This window comes from Cyprinodon tularosa, unplaced genomic scaffold, assembly GCF_016077235.1.
Source record: "Cyprinodon tularosa strain WSP-4 unplaced genomic scaffold, ASM1607723v1 ctg1122, whole genome shotgun sequence".
Taxonomy (NCBI): Eukaryota; Metazoa; Chordata; class Actinopteri; order Cyprinodontiformes; family Cyprinodontidae; genus Cyprinodon; species Cyprinodon tularosa.
The window spans coordinates 6,501-28,826 of NW_024037919.1; the positions used below are offsets into that span (position 1 = coordinate 6,501).

The 22,326-nt window shown below is 44.1% G+C and overlaps 2 protein-coding genes across 2 annotated transcripts; one reads left to right on the plus strand and one right to left on the minus strand.

The window, feature by feature from the left end:
* The first annotated feature begins 475 nt into the window (after positions 1 to 475).
* On the plus strand, positions 476 to 13,772 carry rrn3 (RRN3 homolog, RNA polymerase I transcription factor). The gene is made up of 17 exons (XM_038300829.1): positions 476 to 786; positions 6,687 to 6,743; positions 6,821 to 6,910; positions 7,519 to 7,648; positions 7,721 to 7,780; positions 7,848 to 7,911; positions 7,990 to 8,059; positions 8,136 to 8,234; positions 10,080 to 10,160; positions 10,235 to 10,358; positions 10,457 to 10,587; positions 10,660 to 10,790; positions 10,853 to 11,040; positions 11,120 to 11,228; positions 12,978 to 13,130; positions 13,212 to 13,296; positions 13,392 to 13,772. Exons 1-17 carry the CDS (start codon positions 691 to 693, stop codon positions 13,533 to 13,535), a joined length of 1,812 nt encoding a protein of 603 aa, XP_038156757.1. The 5' UTR covers positions 476 to 690; the 3' UTR covers positions 13,536 to 13,772.
* Positions 13,773 to 15,206: 1,434 nt separating this feature from the next.
* On the minus strand, positions 15,207 to 22,251 carry hao1 (hydroxyacid oxidase (glycolate oxidase) 1). The gene is made up of 8 exons (XM_038300840.1): positions 21,973 to 22,251; positions 19,813 to 19,964; positions 18,973 to 19,243; positions 18,714 to 18,886; positions 16,479 to 16,570; positions 15,993 to 16,151; positions 15,845 to 15,914; positions 15,207 to 15,426 (listed from the first exon to the last, which is right to left on the minus strand). Exons 1-8 carry the CDS (start codon positions 22,107 to 22,109, stop codon positions 15,359 to 15,361), a joined length of 1,122 nt encoding a protein of 373 aa, XP_038156768.1. The 5' UTR covers positions 22,110 to 22,251; the 3' UTR covers positions 15,207 to 15,358.
* Positions 22,252 to 22,326: the final 75 nt, after the last annotated feature.

Here is a 22,326-nt window from a genome sequence, read left to right on the forward strand (position 1 = left end):
AAGAAGGAGCACTACCGCAGGTCATTCATTCCTGCTGCCACCAGACTCTATAATAATGCACTATAACCACAATAACTCCTGTAAAAACCACTGTGCAGCTACATTATAGTTTTTTTTATTTATTGACTGTGCAATATTCTGTGCAATATGCTGAATGTGAAATATATGTGAAGCTTTAAGTTGTTTTAAAAATAATACTTTTACACTTTGACTGGAATGAAAAGCTGAGGTTGATCCTTTTTAAACAGCAGGATTTCTACTGGAGGAATAAACATGAATAGTTTGACTCCTCTGACTGGCATTAAGATGAAAGCAGCCTTTCCTGCCTGCAGGCTGGGCGGAATGCTTTTCCATCTTTTGACCACTAGGTGTCGCCATTAAAGCAAACTCTATCATAAGCAGGTGAATTATTTAGCCAACAGATGACTGCGGGGAGGTCAGAAACAGCTGAGCGGAACCTTTGGAGCGCAGCTTCCGGGAACAGTTTAAGTGTTGCACCGTTGCTTCATGTAAACACTCCCCCAACATGCGGCTGTTTCGCTGGTGTGAAACTAGAAGTCATTCTGGCTCCTCTACGTCTATAAATCAGTGTTTTCAGTATGTGACGTCAGAGAAATGAGTTTATTATTTTAAACCAACAGACAATTCGATTAAAAAGGAAGAAAAGAAGTGAAGTTATCCAGCAGGAGGATGGAGGTGGAGGGCCGGGATTTCCTGAACACTCCACCCATGAAAACGGTTCGGTTCGGAGGGAAGGTGGCGGAGACCCTGGAGAAACTGAAACAGGTCAGAGGTTTGAATGTTTACAGGAGATCAGCGGAGAACATGGCGGCCGCCACTTCCGGTCCAGGAACGGACCTTCAGCAGCGATGATCCAATCAATGAGGCTGAATATCAGCTGACCTGCTGATTCTTTAAAACTATTTCACTCAAATCTGCTTTGAATTAGATGAATATTAGTGACATGAAGACAAGGAAAACTTATTATTGTCCAGCAATTCACTTTAATACAAAATAACAAAATAAAACTGAATAAAATAAGTATCGTAAACATAAGCCTATCCTGATTCACTTCAAACTGTAACAATGAATAGAAAACAATAAATAAAATAAATAGTGCAGATTTTTGGTGCAACAGCAAACTTGTCCAGGGGCGTCAGCTGATCCATTACTGCACAGGGGCACAATAGGGCACCAAAAAAACAACCCTGCATTAAATCCACCGTTAAATGGATCAGACCCCAAACATGCAGGTGGAGATTCTCCGTCATCCAGGTCAGAGTCACTCCAACAAAAGTTAAAATCAATCATCTGGAATGTGTTTCCAAGTTTTTTTTTTTTTTTTTTTTTTACTTATTTTTTATTGAACATTTCTGAACACATACAGTGGAGAGGCAATCATACATTCAACTTCATAAACAATGTTAAACAGCTGTGACCATATTTATCTGGGTACAAGAGTGGTATTCTCCTTGCGCCTGTAGTCGCTCCATTTTTCCCATTTAACAACGAATTTGTCCTCCTGCAATCTCAGTCTATGTGTGATTTTCTCCATTAGAAAAATCTCTTCCACGATGCTCAGCCACTGCTCCGCCGCAGGGGGGTCCTGTCTATACCATAGTTTTGTGATGGGTTTCCTAGATGCTGAAAGTAAAATTTTTACCAAGTATTCATCATCTTTGTGAATTACCTCGTGTGTCAGGCCTCCTAGATAAAGTATTTTACAAGATCTGGGTATTCCATAACCCAGTATTTTTTTCAGAATAAGGCAAACATTACGCCAGTATGTAGTTAGCTTTTGGCACGACCAGAAAATGTGCGTATGGCCTACATCAGTCTGGCCACAGAGTCTCCAGCATGGCTGTGAACTGGATAGCATCCTGGACCTGACCTTTGGTGTTATAAAAAATCTAATCATGTTTTTCCAGTTAAATTCCCTCCACCCACGAGAGCAGGTGGCCGTGCACTGCATTTTACAAATTTTAAACCATTCCTCTTCGCTTATATGTTCCTTTAATTCGTCCTCCCATTTTTCTTTAATGTAGATAGTAGATGTCTTCCTGCCTGCCATCAGTCCCTGGTACAGTGCTGAAATAATTCGTAATTTATTCCCCTCATAGGTTTTATGAAATATCTCTATTATTTTACTTACGTTGGTTTTTATCTCTTTCTCATAATAATCTTTTATTTGCAGGTATCTATACTGGTCTTGGTCCTCTAGTTCATATTTTCTCTTTAACTTATTGAAGTTCAGCATTTTGCCCTTTTCAGTCAATTTACACATTGCTGTGGCGCCTTTATTTGCCCATTTTTTGAAACCTGTGTCGTAAATACCTGGTTTAAACCTCGGATCCCAAGCAAACCAGCTCAAACTCCTAGTTTCTTTCTCTAGCTTGTATTTATCAATTACTGTGTTCCATATTTCGATTGTAGTTTTAGTTATTGAATCTATCTTATTGCTTAGCTTGCCTAAGAGTGTTTTATCTGCTATTAAATTTTTTACTTCTATGGCTTTTCTACCCAATTCCAAATTTTTCCATTTTGAAACATAGTCATCATTGCACCAACATACCAGAGGTCTAATTTGTGCGGCCCAAAAATATTCCTTTAGGGCCGGCAAGCCCAGACCTCCCCTATCTATTGGGAGCTGAAGTGTTTTATATCTAACCCTAGGTTTCTTCCCGTTCCATATAAACCTTGAAATCCATCTGTCCCATTCTACAAATTGTTTTAGCGGGACAGTCAGTGGCAGGGACTGAAACAGGTACAACAGTCGTGGTAAAATATTTGTTTTAATTATCTCCACTCTAGAGCTGAGATCCAAGCCAATGTCCATCCATCTCCCTAGGTCCTTCTTAATATTGTGGTTTATTTCTAGATAATTTGCATCATAGAGTTTATCAATTGTTTTGGTTATGTTTACCCCCAAATATTTTATAGATTTTTCGTTCCACTTAAGTTTGTAGGTATCTCTTATTTTCTGCTGCGGGGAGTAATTTATTGTTAAGATCTGTGTTTTTTCCACATTAATTTTGTATCCCGAGAGTTTCCCATAATCGTCGAGCAACCTTATTGTTTTTAAAAACATTTCATTTGGGTTTTTTAAATAAATCAAAATGTCATCTGCAAACAACCCTATTTTATGTTCTTCCCCTCCTATTTCCACTCCTTTTATTTCCACTTCCTGCCTAATCATCTGAGCTAATGGTTCTATAAAGAGTGCAAAGAGACTCGGTGAGAGGCAGCATCCCTGTCTTGTTCCTCTCTCCAGTGTAAATCTACCTGACAGGTTGCCATTAATCTTAATCTGTGCAGTTGGCTCTTGATAAATTGATTTAATACAGTTTACAAATGTCTCATTAAATCCAAATTTTTCTAAGACCTTATACAAAAAGTTCCAATTGACACTGTCGAAGGCTTTTTCCGCGTCTATGCTAATTAAAACTGCCTCCTCCCCACTTCCCTGCAGATGGTCTATGATATGAAGAGTTCTCCTTATATTGTCTTGTGTTTGTCTTTCCTTTATAAAACCAGTTTGATCCTCATCGGTTAAATCCTGCATTAAATTTTCCATTCTTTTAGCTATGATGGAGGAAAACAGTTTATAGTCAACATTTAGTACCGATATCGGTCTGTAGTTTTGGCAGTATTCTTGGTCTTTGCCTTGCTTTGGGATTACGGAAATAATGGCTTCCTTCCAAGAAGGGGGCATCTTGCCGGTCCTGAGACTATAGTTAAACGAATCATATAGTAGTGGTGTTAATTCTTCTTTGAAGGTTTTATAAAAAGAGGCCCTAAACCATCTGACCCTGGTGACTTTCCTGTTTTAGTTCTGCCAATTGCCTTTGTGATCTCTTCTTCTGTAATTTGAGAGGTCAGTGTCGCATTTTGTTTTGTGCCTATCGCTGGTAGATCCAGTTTTTCCAGAAAATTACTCAACTCCTCTTCCCCAGCCGATGTTGGTTGTGCATATAGATTTTTGTAATATTGCTCAAATGTTCTTTGTATTTCTTCCTGTTCATATAGGATTTTATTAGAAAGTGGATCTCTTATTTTATGTATGTTACCTAATGTTTGTTGTTTCTTAATGCGCCTAGCCAAATTTTTGGTGGCTTTCGGTCCCCCCTCATAGTACTTTTGTTTAGTAAATCTAGCCTTCTTTTCTACCTCCTCCCATAGATTCTCATCCATTTCTTTCCTGGTTTCTTTAATCAGGTTAAATATGTCTGGGTCATTTGTTTGGTTATGTTGTTGTTCTAAATCTCTTAGCTTCCTTATTTGTTTATTGTATTTTTCTAATCTTGCTTTTTTCATAAATGCTGTGTAAGAAATCATCTTCCCCCGTATTACTGCCTTAAGGGCATCCCAGAGAATTACTGGGTCTACTTCATCATTATCATTTTCCTCTTTATATCGGATTATCTCCTCTTTTACTTCCCCAACTAAGGCCTTGTTATTTAATATTCCTTCATTTAGTCTCCATAGAGTATTATTCTTTTGGCTGATAGATTGCGTTATGATCGGAGACATCTGAAACTCCAATCCTACATTCTTTCACTCTGTGCAGTTCTCTCTTATTCATTAGTATATAGTCAATTCTGGAATAATTACCATGTGGTATTGAGTAATGAGTATAATCTCGGTCTAAGGGGTGAAATTCTCTCCACACATCTACAATTGCCGTTTCTGAAATCATAGTATTCATATACCTACTGATTTGTTTTTTACAAATTTTCTTGCTTGTAGTATCCATCTTATAATTTAACACAGCATTAAAGTCCCCGCCACATATCAATATTCCCTCTGCTTCCAAGATAATGAGATCAAATATTTTCTTATAAAGTGCTTTGTCACTTTCAGGAGGGGCATATACATTGAGTAGTGTGATTAACTGATTTTCCAATTTGCCCTTTATCATTAAATATCTTCCTTCTTTATCCCCAATTTCCTGCAATAATTCAAACTTTACACTATTGGAGATTAATGTCATAACTCCTCGTTTATGCCTTTCTCCAAAAGAGGAGGAAAATGAGTTTCCATAGCCTAATTTTTTGTACTTTCCATGCTCTTTTTTTGTTAGGTGTGTCTCTTGTAAGAGAATGACTTGTACATTTTCTTTTCTAAATTTGTTTAGGACCTTATCTCTCTTTTTAATATTATTTAAACCATTGACATTCAGTGATACCACAGTTATAACCTTAGACATTGTTTGTAAATCCTGGTTTGAATCTCAGCCTCTCCACTTGAACTTGTTTCCAAGTTTGAAGACGTTTCTCTTCCATTCAGGAAGATTTTTCAATTCAAAATGGAAGGAATAGAGTTGAGCTCGAATATTTTGTAGAAACCAAACAAGCTCTCCACAGATGCATGGCCCAACACAGAAGAGCGCCCTCCTCTGGACAAGACTCTACATCTACACCTGATGGACAAAGGACATTCTTTGGAGTAGGGATGCATGATATCCGGATTTTGGCCGATATCCGATATGCCGATATTTTAAAAGTCATGTAGCCGATAACCGATATCGATACCGATGTTAAAGCTGGACAAAAATAAGTAGTCATTGAAAATAGCAGTTTTGTTATCCATTTCTGACACTTTGAAAAATAATATACTCAAATATATTTTCATATGCTGATATCAAATAGATTTTTAAAAACGCGGTATCGATCTATTTTACTTTCAAAATCTGGTGAAATTTCATCGTTCTGTTACAAACTCTCGTGATATTTTGCAAATTCTTGTGAGATTTTGTTAGTAAAATAGATTGATGCCGCGTCAATATATCAACATATAAAAATATGGCAACATTTGGTGAATTTTCGGGGGATTTCGTAGCATAACGATGACATATAGCAATATTTCATTAGTAAAAGAGATTGATATGGTGTTTTTAAATGGCAATATATCAGCATATGAAGATATTGGGATATTTTAATGGATCAATATTTTTTCCCTCGTCTTTCGAAGTTTTTAAGTCTGTAAAAAAGAAGTTTTTGAGGAAGAAGTAGTATTTTTTATTTTATTTTTTTTAGACTTTAGAAACTCAGAAGCTGATCAAATATCGGGTTAAATATCGGTGGGGGGGCCGATGTCCGATATTCAGTTTTAAGGCCGATACCGATAGGGGGCCCATTATATCGTACATCCCTACTTTGGAGGACCAGAATGTTCACATTTTGGACAAAGAAGACAGGTAGTTTGAGAGGAAGGAAGCCATCTATGTTAAGAAAGAAAAAACAACCTTAAACGGCCCGTTTTACAGGAGAACAGAAGACCTCACCTGTTCAGCCAGGCCAACTATTCCCTTTAACGACCCCCCTTTCAGAGACATAGACAGGTATGGGGCATTGCAGGCTAACAAAGAAGCCAAACGACCCCCATTCCAAAGGGGGGGACCCGTTCATCCGTTTCTATTTGCATGTTTTCTAAACTAAAACCAGGCTTTGTTGGGCTGCTGGATAAAACCTGGAACTAAACGCTATTTCTGACATTTTGAAGTGAAAAAGCTTCCTGGATGGAAGAGAAACGTCTTCAAACCTGGAAACAAAGTCCAGTGGATTGATTTGAACTTTTTTGGTAGGAGAGGAAAATGAGTCCTTAATTAGATGAAATTATTTTCAGACTGTAGATGAAGTAGAAAAGCACTAAGATGAGCCTCTGACCGTCTGTCTTGTTGCTCAAAGGGCGACGGCAGCGATTATGAACTCCTGAAGCATCAGCTGGCTGATCCAGACATCAAGGTAGAGTCTGAGCTGAACGTAGATCTGTGGTTTTTGGCTGAACTCGGTTCCTCAGCAGGTCTCCTCTCCTCCAACAGGACGCTCAGATCATCAACTGGCTGCAGGAGTTTCGGAGCTGCATGACGCTGCTGACCAAAGACCACGAGCAGCTCATTTACACCGTGCTGGTAAGAGAGCCACGGCCTCCTCTGATTGGCTGCTCTAGAATCCGTATTTAAATTCACTGGACTCAGACCTGAACCTTCAGAGTCTAGTAGAGACCAGAACACAGTGGAACCTTCTATCACCTGAAGAACATCTGCAGGACTAAAGGACTGTTTAAAAATGGCTTCCTGCAGCGGCGTAGGTCTGCCTACAGGTCTGCCTAGAAATAGATCATAGAGCCGCAGCTGATCTAGAACACCGCTGCCTGCATCCTCACTAGAACTAAGAAAGTAGAGAACATCCAGGGGATCGACAGCCAGACCTCTCAGCTCTAATGGATCAGAACCAAACCAGGAAAAGTAGCTTCTAGTTCTTCTGCTCCAATAATCTGGAATAAACTCCCAGAAATCTGGAAATGAGCAGAAAGCTTCAGTTTTTTCAGGCGTTCAGGAATCCAGCGATGATTTCCTGTGATTCCATCTGATCAGCAGGAAGAGGAAACAGACACTTTGCTCTAATAGGGGCGACGATACTTCATAATGTCATTAGAATAAAAGTATGATGAAGTGGAAGTACTCCTGGAAGTAAAGTGTGTCGGTTGAAGTTTCTTCCTTCCTGGTTTTCCTTCCAGAGGCTTCCGTGGGTCGGCCGCAGCCAGGAGGTGGTGGACGAGTTCCTGGGCTTCCTGGCTAACCTGGTGTCGGCACAGACCGTTTATCTGTGCAGCTGTCTGAAGATGGTGGTGTCCCACTTCACGCCCAGTAAGCGGCTCACGGCGGTGGGGGGGGCGCTGTGGGTGACCTTTAAGGTCAAACTGTTTCTGTGTTTTCCAGAGAGAGTGACGGTTTCTGAGGGAGGGGTGGATATCTCGGATTCAGACGATGAAGAGGAGGGTGAGTTCTGACAGCGTTGTCTTCCTCCTCCTGCTGCTCCTCCAGCTGACCTCCTCTTCTCCTGCAGATCTCCCCAGAAGCTTCGCCCAGAGTCACCAGGCGCTGCAGCTCATCATCAGATACGTTCCCTCGTAGGTTCCTCCTCCTTTGGTTCACTGACCAGCTGCATTCTGAGTTCTCCTCATAACCTTCTGTCCTTATCCTGGTAGGACCAGTCGCTTCCTGGTGCCCATTCTCCAGGACAGCTTCCCCTTCATCCAGAAATCCTCCAGAACCCTGGTAGGAGCCTCCTCCAGCTGCTCCCTCCTTACGGCTGATTCTTTGCTCCTAATCGCTGGTGTGTTGATCTTTGAAGGAGTGTTACGTCCACAACCTGCTGAGGCTGACGGTCTACGTCCCATCCATCCGACGGGACGTCCTGGAGCTGATCGTTGGGAAGCTTCTGAAACTGGATGTAGGTCCTTCAGAGTCTGCTTCAGGTGTTAGAGGGGAGCATTTACCTGAGGGGGGGCTAGAAGGAGAATTAGACCCGATCTACAGAGGTTCCAATAAGGAACTTCTGCAAACCCACGATTCTTCTAAACAGCTGGATTTACCTCCATCAGCTCGTCACCATATTAGAAACTGAAATGTTCGTTTACTAAAGCAATTTTATTTTAGATTAACTGAATAATAATCAATAGATCAGTCGATAACTAGAACAATCCATAGCTTCATGCTAGTTGCTAACTCTGGTCCTCAGGTTCATGCTTTAGGTGTCTGCTTTACTACCAGACTGCTGACCTAAATGAACAGGTTTAGCAGGTTAGCTGGAGGCTAACTGGACTCTAGGTGTCCCTTGGAACATCCCTCCTTTCCCTGAACAGATTAATAATCTGCAGAACCAAACCTGAGATGTTTAGCTTAGCAGCTTTCTCTCCTCCATGCGTTTGGATCGGATCCAGTCAGGATGCCTTCATCCCTCCATAATAGTGAACTTTAAAGCTTTAAACAGTACAGATATTATTCTGCCAGTTCCAGACGCTCTCATCTAATCTCCTATACTTGTTTTCTTGCGATCCATTAGGGGTGAATATTTAATTTTCTGTTATTTTTTCATTCAGTGCTAATTTATTATAGCGGCTGACTGACTTTATATCTTTAGTTTCTACACAGAAGCCTAAAAAAAGTGATTCCCAGTCTGAATATACTGGTAACGTTTCTCAGTCATCCAGGTCAGAGTCATTCCAAAAAGTTAAAATCAATCCTCTGGACTTTGTTTCCAAGTTTGAAGACGTTTCTCTTCCATCCAGGAAGATTTTTAAATTCAAAATGTCAGAAATAGCGTTGAGTTCCAGGCTTTATAGAGCGAACCATCAAAGAATCTTTACTACATCTGAGGCTCACAAATTAAACTCTGTTTATCCCAAATAAAGAAGTGAATGAGTGACGATAGAGACGGTCATTATTGCTCCAGATAAAACCGTTCCTGGCATTAAGCAGAAGTTAGGTCACTTCAGGGGAAAAACAGTTTATTTAATGATGCAATGTCTCTGTAGCAGAACGCAAAACAATTCATAAAAATCGGTTTCTTTCAGCTGCGTAACAAAACTCAGAAGTTTAGTTCCTGAAAATGACCTTTAGACGCTCAGCCATGCATGTGGGTCATCATGTTTGGATCGCTGCAGTAGTTTAGCATTTCCTCCCATTCTGCACAGCCAGCGACGGATCATTAAAATCACAATAAATGGAGAACTGAGGAGGCGTTACTGAAGTCTGATTCCTGCAGGCAGGTTCACCACTATAGTGGATTCAGACCCTGAAATTATGGCTTATAGTTTCAGTGGCCCCCAAGATTTTAACTGGCCCCATCTGCCCCCCCCATGAAACATTTCTGGAGCGCCACTGGATCACCTGCAGTTTCTGCAGAAAGGATCTACGTCCAACCAGAAGGTCTGACTCCGTTCCTCTATACTGGTTTCCATTAGGGCTGAACCTGGACCATTCTGATCCCGTACCTTAGAGCCCCGCATGGACAGGATCAGTCTTCCATCTACGGCTGATTCAGCCGCGCTTTTCTGCTCCCAGTCTGAGAACATTTGATCAGTCCCTCAAACCCGCTGATGATCCCGTTTCTTTCGCCTCCGTTTAAATGTTGCTGCTTTGTTTTTTTCATGCGTCATATTGTGCATCACTTGGTGACGCTCGTCTGAGATAAACCGTAGTTAACCTCTGTGGATCCGGGCTGTGTTTACTCAGAGGTTTGTCCGTCTGTCAGGTTTGCTGATGAACGTCGTCTGAAGGTTAATCTGTGTTCCAGGTCAGCGTGTCGCGGGCGGACATCGAGGAGCAGGAGGAGAACGCAGCCCAGAAGCTCCCAGAGGACGGCCTCTTTGACATGGTAGCCACCCTGATGGTCCTGGAGGGGGGCGGGGTCTGAGGCTCTTGGTTTAACGGTTCGTTTGTTTCCGCCAGGATGAGGACATGTCTTTGGATCCGCGGCCCGGCGGCGGCGCCATGGCCCATCCGGTGGCGGAGAGGCTGGACAGCCTGATGGTGGTGCTCCTGGCCTACATCCGAGACGTCTGCCATGTTGACGGTAACCAGAAGGAGCCGTTAGCGGCGGGTTGACGGATCTGGGCCCAATCAGAACCCTCAGTGGAGTGGGCGGGGCCTCAGAACTCTGCTGTTTTGCAGGTTCGTTTCACGCGGATCGGACCAAAGATCTGTACCGAGATCTGCTGAGCGTGTTTGATAAGCTGGTGCTGCCCACCCACGCCTCCAGTCACGTCCAGTACTCCATGTTCTACCTCTGCAGCTTCAAACTGGTGGGTAACTGGGACAGAACCACAGCCGGTAACCAGAACCAGGCCTCAGGGTGTATTTTGTTCTGGTTCCAGGCGCTGGCCGAGGCTTTCCTGGACCACCTGTGGAAGATCCTGCAGAACCCAGCTCAGCCCGCCGTCCTGCGCCAGGCTGCAGCCGGATACCTGGGCAGCTTCCTGGCCCGGGCCAAGTTTGTCCCCGTGCTGTGAGTCCATCGCCTGGTTCTGGGTGGGGGTCTGAGCTGGGTCTAAACCTGCTGTCTTTTAGGACGGTCAGGGCCTGTCTAGACCTGCTGCTCACCTGGATCCACGCCTACATCGACGGGCAGGACAGCAGCGGCAGGCAGGTGGTCTGTGACATCAGCCTCCACGGGCCGTTCTACGCCGCCTGCCAGGCCGCGTTCTACACGCTGGTCTTCAGACACAGAGCCATGCTGGAGGGCAACATGAAGAAAGGTAGGCGGCATGCAGCAAGAAGCGGGTCAGAACCAGGACCAGGACCCGGACCTGATCAGAGTCTCTGTGTTTGCCTCAGGTCTGGAGTATCTGCAGAGTCTGAACCTGGAGCGGGTCGTCATGTCGCAGCTGAACCCGCTCAAAGTCTGCCTGCCCTCTGTCACCAGCATGTTCGCCGCCGTCACCAGGTACCAACGGTTTCTACAAAATCTAAATGCCTTTATCGATCCGCATCAGAGACTCCGCCTCCTCCGTCAGCAGCCCGCTCACCTGCGTCATGCAGTCTCTCATGTTAATCAGTGAGAGCTGTTCCACGTCCGCCGTTACTCCTCCGCTTACCGCTTCTCCGACCTTCACCGCCAAAACACGGAGCCGAGCTATTTCTGCTCCGCTAGATCCGCTATTCCAATCGCACCAAACAGGAAAAAGAACGGCGAGAAGATCCGGTTCGTCTAATTAATATATAGTAACACCAGGTCGGTTATAACTACAAATTAGAGAATAATTCTTATATAATAATAAAAAAACGAAGACTGTTTATTTAAAAGATTGGATAAAAAACTATTGGTTCAACAGACAAGGAAGCAGATTTCTCATCTCCATCAAATTATTTATTTTATACAGAGAGGTTTAAAAGTTTAATACAATTTATTTAAAAGAACCTTTTTAGTTGAGGAAAGGATGAAGAGACGCTGAGTTTGGAAGCAGAGAACAAACATTAAAAAACGGTTTAAAATTATCCTGGTTTTCCCTGTTAAAAAAATCTACAAAAATAAAATGTTTGGGCAGAAACTGAACATCTGCAGGATGCTGATGGAGGTTTTTTAGAGCGTCATATTAAATTTAATCGTTCATTTCTGCATGTTTTGCTCATATGAGTTTAATAATAATAATGGTGCTGCTCTCCTGGAGCTCTGAGGAAGTCTGAGCTGAGCAGGATGGGAGGAACAGCAGAGGCTGAAGGCTTTGCTTTGAGCAGGCAGTCTGGAGACGGTGGATGTGGGATTTCAGGGTTAGGGTCTTGCTCAGGGACCCAGAGGCTGTGGGGATCGAAGCAGGTAGCTTCTCAGAGCAGAAGTTTACCGCTCTAACCACTGAGCCAGAGGTCTGCTACCGTTCATATCAAAGAGCCATTAAGCCCAGAGTCCAGATAATGAAACTCCTTTGGAGCCGCAAAATATTACATTACTTTTTAACAAATTTAAAAATATATATTTTTATTAAACATCTGCCTAAAGTAATCTGTTGCCATTTTAAATAACCAAAAACTTATTTTGATTCTTTTAAAATAAGGAAAAACATAAAACAATTCATATAAATAAAATTTTTTTTTCTGTAGATTGGGGGTCAGCAACCTCTAGGGGTCCACAGAGGTACTGCATGGGGAAAGGTTTGGTTGATTAGTCCCCCCCCCCCCTGCTATTTTTCCAACTAATTGAAATGTCTTTAAATCCACAAAGTAATCCCTCCCTGGGATTATTAAAGTATTTCTGATTCCTGGTTGATGGGACAGGTGTTGTGAATGAAACGGTGTCCAGCTTGAAAGAGCTCCTCTGTGTCCCTGAATGTGAGCATTGATGACTGAAAGACATCTTCTGCCTCCATTTATCTGTTTACTACAGTCTGCTGGATTCATGTTAATGTGGATTTAAAGACATTTCAATTAGTGGAAAAAAATGCAGGAGGAATATAAAAAAAAGTCTAATCAACCAAAACTTTTGCGTCCCCCATGCAGTACCCCTGTGGACCCTCTAGGGGTCGCTGACCCCTGTTGAAGACCTCCGCTTTTGTATAATTTATAGCCGCTACTAAGATTCACAGTAGAGGGTCCTTAAGAGCCACATGCGGCCCCGCCCCCCCTGCACTAGGCCAACCCTCCACGGAGACGACCAGGTGACCCCCCCGTTGCTAACGGTAACGCTGTGGTTGTGCTCCAGGAAGTACCAGGTGGTTTTCTGCTACACCATCATCGAGCGGAACAACAGGCAGGTTCTGCCGGTGGTCCGCAGCTCTGCAGGAGGAGACGGGGTCACCGCCATCACCAACCCTCTGGACAGCTTCTTCCCCTTCGACCCCTACCTGCTCAGACGGTACCAGCCCCCCCCCCCCCCGGTTCACAGGTCCTTCATAGATCCGCCTCCTTCAGTTCCTGTGGTTCTGGTGTGTTGCAGGTCGGGTCAGCTGATTGAGCCGCTCTATCAGGTCTGGGATGAAGTAGCAGAAACCAGTCTGCTTCCAGCCAGAACGGCCCAGCAGGTGAGAGAGGAGACCTTCCTGTTCTCCACGGTTCCTCCGGTTCTCTCTGCTCCCTGACATAATCTCTGATCTCCGGCTCCTCGCTTCCGTTTCAGGGCCTGAAGGACGATGAAGACGACTTTCTGAGTGGGGAGACGCCGCACGGCGATGCCATGCTGGGAATGACGCCCAGCTCCTTCGACTCCAACATCTGCAGCCCCAGCGGCGTGGGTTCTCCCCCCATCGCCCACAGGTTTTAATCCTTCGGACGGAGCAAACTGGTTTTATTTGGAGAACGTTGGTTCTGCTGGACGGAGGTGGGCCGCAGATGGACCATAAAACATGTCCGCCTCATGGCGCTGCAGCAGCGCCGTCCCTCTGGAGCTACAGAACCGCAGCAGGACTGATGCTGTGGAGAATCAAACTCGGTTCCTCCGGTGGTTCTGGTCCGTTGATCATTTGGATCAGAATAAAATCTAATCTTCTGGAATAAAAACGTTTTAACGTTTGTGGCTCAGGAGGAATAAATAAAAAAATACTTTATAATCCCAAAGAGAAAATAAATGTTTGTTCCAGAAACAGTTTCAATCATCGCTCTGATCCATGTGACTGCTGGCAGCAGGGAGGAACACAGACACTAGGGGGCGATAGAGCTTCTGCATTTTCCCCTCATGAAATATTTTTCTTTTAAGTTTTTAACCAAAAATACTATTTATGAATTTAAAAGCCTTTCAAAGATTTACATTTTTGCAGTTTTGCTCCATGAGGCGTGTAGCTCCGCCTCCATAGAGCGTTGCCCTGGTGACGGGCCAACTAACCATCCAGGTAACAAACTGCGTCTCCAGGAAAAGTCCGATCAGCAGGAATCAATGGATCATTATTTATACCTAAAACTGATACATTCACAGTGATTTAATGAATTTAGAGTTAATCAGTAAAAAAAATTAAGTCTGGGAGCGGCCATTTTAGCCCAAATCTAGTAGCCCCTCCCTCCTGCCATCTTCCAGCAGTGACGTCACGGTGCGGTAAGTCTAGTGCCATTCTCCCCGCTTTCCAAGCTAAATCAATGGGAACTACTAGACACATCTGCAATCAACAACAATTATTGAAGATTTCCAGAGGACTTCACCATTGAAATTCACCAGAGCTATAGTGAAACTGACAATGCCCACGTGCATGGCAGCTGGATGCTGGAATACATCGGGTAAAAGGGAAAAAAAAGAGTTATTCCACCTTTCTGATTCCTGATCCTCCACGGACGGGTTGGTCGTTGGATCGCCAACTTGAAGAGGGAGGATTTGCCATCGAACTTCTGGCCAGAGAAAAAACCCGTAATATGTAGCCCACATTTGGAAGAAGAATGTTTTCAAGATGACTTGGATAATAGCGCGTTGTGACAAACACCAGATACAGCACTGGGACTTGATCAACAGCCGATACCGCACCGTGACAATGTCACTAACCAGTAGGTGGCAGTAGTGTTCTTTGACAAACATGGATGCCTCCAGTAAAGCACATTCACATGAAAATTACTCTGAATTAAAAACACTGATCATTTATTGAACAGGATGGAATCATTTCACATTTAAAGAACTTTCAGACGTTTGGATTCTGAATATGAGCGACTTTTCCTTTAAAGACTTCTATCAGTTACAGCATAATCTGTTCCCTGCAGCTGATAACTCACATCTACATTCGCTTATATCAGGTTTATTTGTTCAATTGTTTTTTTTTCAAAAAAATTAAAAAACAAAGTAAAAAAAACTTGATCTAGTTCATAGTTTTTCAGGTTTGTTTATATCAGTAGATTTGATCGTCATCATGTGACGCTGTCTGCATCTCCATCACGCGTCCTTTTTCCAACCTGCCACCTAAAATGCTCGACACTGTATCAGTTACTGAAATTAATTCCCAAAAAAAGCCAAAACAAACATGATTGGATCATTTTATTTCAATCAAAAACAGTTTCTCTTAATTATCAGATCAAATGATGAATGTTTTAGTTTAGCATCGTTAATCGTGTCATCGACGCCTCGTTACGCCCCAAACTGGTGATGTCATCGGGAGTCCTGCTGAGGCCTCCTCACATCCGTGAGGTGCAGTCCGCTCTCCTCACCAGGGACCGGCTCACCTCGGCGACAGACCGACAACCTGCACACAGGGGGTCAGCCAACGTTAGCGCTGTATTCAAAGACGCCACAAACACTGAGGTATATGACGGGCGTGACCAGAGCAGCGGTCGGCCGCCTCCATGTGGGCGTGGCTTCCTGCTGCAGTAAACTAGAACCACCAATGATTTAGAGATGCTGCAGTGCTGCTGGTGGCCTTCAGGGGGAGCTAGCCCTGAAGGTTACAGGTGTAGCTCCCCCTGGTGGCTAAAAGTTGCACATCGCTGCCTGAATGTCTCTGATACTGTGAGATCAGACGATCTAAAGTTACAGATGTGGAAACTTCAACAAGGCGTCGGTATGAGGAGCTGAGGTGAAGCAGACCTCCAACATGGCGTCCGTCCAGAGGAAGGATGTTTGGTCCAGTTTGGACCATCAGAACCTCGCTCACCACGCGTTACCTGATAGAGCCAGCGCCAGGCGGAGCTCCTCCTTCAGAAGCTCCAGCAGCTCGATGACGCCGTCCTCTCCCTGGAGGAGGACAGGAAGTCATTAGGATCCATCTGCAGGTTCTGATCCAAGTACAACCGTCCCTGGGGGGGGGGTTACCTGGCAGGCCAGCCCCCACAGCACGGGGCGGCCGATGAAGACGGCCTTAGCTCCCAGAGCCAACGCCTTGAGGACGTCCGTCCCCCTCCTCACTCCTCCGTCCATGTAGACGTCGCAGCGCCCCCCCACGGCCATCACCACCTCCTCCAACACGTCCAGCTGCAGACAGAGAGGCGTCAGCATCTCCCTGGATCTGAATCTGAGAAACCAGCAAAAGTTTTAATCGCTGGACGCCTTAATGAACTTTGACCCCAGATGGAGGATCTGGACCAATAAAGCAGATGAAGGAAATATTCCACTTTAGAGGCAAAGTAGACTCAGGTTATGGAGCAGCAGGAACGCCCCCTCCACTGGTCCGGGGGTCACGGCCCAGGGGTCGCGGCCCCCCGTTGTCGACTGGTTCTGGGTCCAGTTTTCTGGTTCTGTGCTCTTTCAAACCTCAGTGATGCAGACGAACCGTTTGGAAGCAACCAAAGTCCCACTGACCGTAGCAGGAACACCATCCAGCTGCCGAGCTCCGTGGTTGGACACCAGGATGCCGCTGACCCCATAGTTCACCGCCTGGACGGCGTCCTGACCTGCAGACAGCTCATGGTCAGTTACTGGTTCCCATTATGCAGACCAGGACCACTCCAGTGGTTCCAGGAGATGTTAACCTTTAACAAGCAGTGAAACCAGTGAAGCTTCATTTTCTCAAGATGGCAGCAGCGTGCCGTAGGTCTGGAAAGGATTTCACCTTTTCCACATTTTCTCTACAGCTTTGCTCCAAAATGGATTCGGTCCTTTTCCTTCATCTAAACTTTGTTAAAAAGGTTTATTTTCTTTATACAAACCGTCTTTGGCATTAATCTAAGGGACATGCAGAAGCTCTACCAAGAAAACTTCTGTTATGTGAGAAACTTATATTAGACTAAAAAAAAATGGGAACTAGGGCTACGTTCACACTGCAGCCTAAAGTGACCCAAATCCGATTTCTTTTTCATATGCGACCTGGATCTGATCTTTTCATGGCAGTCTGAACAAAACAGATACTATTTGTTCCAATGCGACCCAGGCCACTTGGCTCTGTGGTCCTGAATCTGATATGATTCTGATCTTTTCAAATGGGACCCGTGTCTGAACGGCCAGTTCGGATTCATCCGACCTGAACGTCATTAATACCAGACATAGGTCACTCTTCTGCGTCCTGCTACGCAGAAGAGGCAAGAAAAACAACAACCATGGCGGATGATGATGCGGAGAGCAGTATTTATGTTTAACCATACTGAAAAGATTGAGTTTTTATGGTTGGAAAAGACCACTAGATGCGCGCCGGCACTACCATCCATGTTTACTTCCGTAAACGTAGAGCACGCTGGCCAGTGATGTCATTGCATCCTCTACTGCACATGCGGGACACTTGCGTTGTATGACTGCAGTTCCCACAGGAGATCACATACAAGCCGCATATATTTGGAAATATGAACAGCAACGCAAAAAAATTGGATTTTGCAAAAAAATTTGAATTGAGCATCAAGGCCTGCAGTGTGAACGTAGCATAAGTCAGCTATCCTTAGCAGGGAACATTAGCTCCCAGGTTTCTTCACCCATTTCAATGTATCCTACTTTATCGTTTTTTTTCCAGAACCACCAGGAACATTGGACCAGGACTGGATCCCCACACATTTTTTTTAGTTCTGGTCCTTGTATAACCAGAGTGCTTATAAAGAAAAGCAGAAACATGGAGGTGGCTCCGTTATGCTCTGGGTTGGGCTGCTGGGATTCATTGAATCTCTGCAGGGAGGAGCTGAGGTCTGACTGACAGAAGCAGGAACCAATCACGGCAGAGCTGGACTCTGAATGCCGGGGACTAAAGATGAGGAACCATGGTTTTATTTTTTAACCTCTTAATATCCACCTCATTGCAGCGAAATTCGCCTATTCTGTAAATCCAAATGGAACAGAAAATGATTGGTGAACTGGAAGCCCAAATTACATTCATGATACGTCATTTGAAAGCTAACAGCTTCTAGTTTCTGATATACATGAATATTGGGTGAGTAAAACACCTAAGCCATATCAGTTCAAACAATAGCTTTTTTTTTATTCTCTGATTTCTGAAATCAGCAGTAATAAATCCCTGCTTGCTTGGACATGCTGCTATAAATGTGCTTTGCTGCTCGCTGTGTCCATAAAATTAACTTGGTTGATTGTGGAGAATCTAATCTTTCCAGCGATGTCTAACATCTAAATTGGTAAACATTTTACTGCTGGAATTTTCATGCGTTCTGAGTTATTAGATGTAAACGCTTTAAAACGGGATTTTGAGGTTAAATCATTTGGTGGAAAAGCAAACGTCTGACTTCTCAGGGAAGCTTTATCATTTTTCTGGCCAATTGTTTACCTTTAAAATCTACCTCAAAATCTACCTTTAAAATCTACCTTTAAAATCTCTGACTGAGCCGTTCCTCCATGATTTCTCAGACTGGTTCAAATCTGCTCCTCTTAAACCCGCCGTACACTGCGTGATTTTCAGGGCGATTTTCCAGGCTCACTGCCCTGCATGTTCTAGATGTTTCCCAGCTTTCACACACCTGTTATCAGTTGATAGATTATCAGGCTTTGCTGAACTGCAATCATCTGGATCAGGTTTGCTGAAGCTCAGAAACCTCCAGAACATGCAGAGCAGGGTGCCTTCAGGACCAGGGTTTAAACGCTGCTCTAGGCTAATGGTGCTGGTACCGTTCAGAATGCCTTTAACGATCACAGGGAGGCGCGTGTGCTTCTTCAGCCAGGTGATGTCATCCCAGCTGAGCGCCGGCTCTATTGCGTTAGCCACATAAACCGCCAAGCCGCTGTCGTTACCGTAGTCGTCCTCAGAGAAGGAGAGGGAGGAAGAGGAGAAGTTGGACATCCTGGGAGTAGACAGACAAAACCGGGTCACACCTTGGTTCTGATGATCCCAGCAGAACCTCCTCAGCCTCCAGGTTTTGGTTCCTACCTTAAATGTGGGGGCATTTTGAAACGGTTGCGCACGTCATCCAGCCTCTTCCCCAGGTAGGGCGTATCCACGGTAACAAAGACCGCCTTGTATCCGGCCTCCTCGGCGCGGCGCACCAAGGACAGCGTGAGCTCCCGGTCCTTGTAGATGTACAGCTGCATCCACAGGACCCCCCCGCTGCCTGGTGCTGATGTCATCGCTGACATCACTTCCTCTATGCTGGAGGTGGCCCAGGAACTCAGCATCATTCCCGTCCCTACTGCTTTGCATGCTGGGAAGACAAGAGATAAAATGCGGGTGAAGCTTTTTAGATGCAGAGTTCGTTCTAGACTAGAGTGGATGTTTTTAAACTTTTCTGGAATGACCTGGATGACTGAGAATCTTCCCCAGCTTGTTCTTCCCTGGGCATCATTCTGCTGCTGTTCCGTTCCTGGACCTGTTCCCGACTCATCCTCAGTTCATTTATAAGATTTTATCATAAAATCCTCCTTTGGTGTCATCTCCCCTTTTCCCCTATTTTTTTTTCTCTGAACACCTGATACTCTTAGTTTGCAGCAAAACTAACTTTAAAAGTCTCAGCTGGCCATTGTCCTGGTCAAACCATTTTATGTTGAGTGGGGGGAGTTCTAATGGCCCCTTATTTAAAGAAAACATTAAATATACCTAATGCATATATATATATTTTTAGTTATTTTACTAATAAATATATTTATCAAATATTTTCTGAAAAAATACTTCTGCCTGTATTGTTAATGGTCAGAGAGTCAACCCCCCCAAGGGCCATTTTACCCGTCTGTCCCCCTCCTGACTGCATGGAGCAGGCTGAGTCAGTGCGCTGACCTCTAGCGGTGGCGGTCTCTCCTGCAGGATGAGCCATCCTCTGCATGGCGGTGGATCCGACGCAGAGCGGCATGCTGAGCCTCTGACCGAGCACAGAGACGGACAGGTCCACCACGGAAACGTCCCTCAGCACGCGCGGCACCAGATGCCACCTGAACACACAGCATGCACGCCCTGATAAACATTTACATCTAAATACCTCACCTTTTCTTCAATTCACGAGGAAAGTGAGAGACTGTCAATGGAATAAAATAAACTTAAAAATAAGAAAAAAAAAATGCAGTCTTTTATTTTAAGTGTATAATATCTGATCATTTTATTTGAACGGTAAAATGTTCGTTCCATTGGTGGATCATCTCCAATTAAGGTTAAATACACTTATTTTAACAAATCATTTTTGCGGTGCACCATCTGTTGTTTATAAACTTCCACCAAAAAACAAGAAAAGCTGCAAATGTTAAATCAAAATTTTCCTTGTTTCCATATTAAGCTTATTGCTTTTTGTGAGTAAACTGGAAAAATGAATAAAATCCAGAAATGATACACTGAAGAACCTTTGTTTATCATTTATAGACACCTAGTAAAATTATTAGTAGCTGGTGGAAAGCACAATGTAACAAAATGGAGACCAAATCTGAAACATTTGCCGTTCAGAGAAAGAGACAAAGATTAACAGGTAAATTAGTGAAAACAGAAAAAACCGGACTGGTTTCAGAACAACAGAAGGTACAGAATGAAAAAACAAAGAAATAGGAGAGAAAGCATCAGAAGAATAAGAACAGACCCCAGGCTGGGAATTGAACCGAGGACCTTATGCTGTGAGGTAGAACTGCTATAAACTGGGCTCCTGCAGCCTGAACTCAGAGATGCTTAGAAGAAACAGCAACAACCAGAGGAACAAGAAACTAAACAAACTGGGATTAATCCACAATAGGCCTGTTTTCCAGTGTAGTCCTGTTTCTCTTTTTCTATGTCTGCTTCTGTCTCCTTGAACCCCAGTGGGCCTCAGCAGATGGCCGCTCACACTGAGCCGGGTTCTGCTGGAGGTTTCTTCCTGTTCAAAGGGAGTTTTTCCTCTCCACTGTCGCTACAAGCATGCTTAGTGTGAGGGATTGCTGAAGAGTCAATGAGCGGGAAAGACTGGGTTGGTTCTGTAGTGTCAGAAGACAGGTTGGGAATAGGAGCTATTGAAATAGATTGAGCTGGATTCAGCCATCTTGGACCAGTGATGAATCAGAACTAAAGTGGAAAAAGTTTCCAAACTTGAAGCTTAATTCCTTTTATGGAAATAAAGATTTACTGAAACGAGGATCTGTGTGGAAACAGAATTTCCTGAACTAAAGCATTTAAAGAGGCGGAGCCATCACTAAGCCCCCCCCCCCCGCCCCGTTCCTTCACATGGATGTTCTGGTTCACTGAAGCTCCTCTATGCAACAAACCAGAACCAGCAGAAATATTAGCCACTCCCACAGCCACCACAAGGGGGCGGGGTTAAGCCTTCATAGGGCAAGTTAGCAATTTTAATCACTTATGTTCCCCTTACAAATGGAGTCCTCCCCCCGTCCCTCAGTAAGGTCTAGAAGCAAAAGATCTATATCCATCCATTCACTATGCTTCTACATGGCTCTACATCTGGTTTTGACATTTGACCAATTAGATGAGTCAGTGAATGATAGATTACCTGCTGGAAATTAACCTGGGAAAAAAGCTGGAAGAAAAAAGCTACTTGAAAATGTAAAAAGTAGAGAAAGTTAGAAAGTTAATTAACTTAGTTAGCAATTCTATTTAGGTTTATAAACTATAAATATAAGTACCCTATAAAGGGATAAATGCAGAGGTAAATGTGAGATCAATAAAGATGTTTTTCTTATTTAATTATTGAAATAAACCGATTTCTCATTTAGTGATTTTTTCTTTCCTGGTTCTTTATCAAACCCGGCAACTGGAGCCGCCGTTCTTCTGGTCTTTCTGGTTAACGGACCAGAAAGTAAAAAAAACTGTTTCCTCTGGATTCTGACGGACAGCTGGGTCATTTTTATTTCCCAGCATTTTGAGAACGTAGGATTCCCTGAGATCGGCGCAGCTGTAATGGGTTAAAGATCTAACGGTGAGCGGCTGCCGCTGCGTCTCGCTCCACCTTTGCCCTCCAGCTGCAGTTACCTGTTGAAGGCGGCCACATTGTCGGCCAGCGTGCTCTGGCCGTCGGCTCCTGAGCGGTAGTAGTCGTACACGGCTTTAGGAAGAACCCGCCTGGCTTCCTCCTCAAAGTCTGAGACACAGACGCGCTGCGCAGACATGGTTCCTGTGAGCCGCCGTCCGTCCGTCTGTCTGAGGATCTGCAGGCTGATCTAGAAATAAGCACAGCTCCTGTAATCATTAACCTCCATCGACCCTCAGGGGTCCGGCTGGTCGCAGCTCCACAGTTTACACAAGATTACGGCTGTGGATCAGCAGGGACTTCATTTCCTGTCGGTTGCCTGGATGTGAATCCTCGGCTGCAGATTAATTAATGAA

Bases quoted from the DNA above. Each gene is read 5' to 3' on its own strand.
- rrn3 (XM_038300829.1), top strand. From the start codon at position 691: ATGGAGGTGGAGGGCCGGGATTTCCTGAACACTCCACCCATGAAAACG. The intron at 787-6,686 runs GTCAGAGGTTTG...TGTTGCTCAAAG, and splicing joins CCCTGGAGAAACTGAAACAG to GGCGACGGCAGCGATTATGA. The intron at 10,161-10,234 runs GTAGCCACCCTG...TGTTTCCGCCAG, and splicing joins AGGACGGCCTCTTTGACATG to GATGAGGACATGTCTTTGGA.
- hao1 (XM_038300840.1), bottom strand. From the start codon at position 22,109: ATGTCTGCGCAGCGCGTCTGTGTCTCAGACTTTGAGGAGGAAGCCAGG. The intron at 18,887-18,972 runs GTAGGAACCAAA...GTCTACTCCCAG, and splicing joins AAAATGCCCCCACATTTAAG to GATGTCCAACTTCTCCTCTT. The intron at 15,427-15,844 runs GTAACGCGTGGT...CCCTGTGTGCAG, and splicing joins CCTGGCGCTGGCTCTATCAG to GTTGTCGGTCTGTCGCCGAG.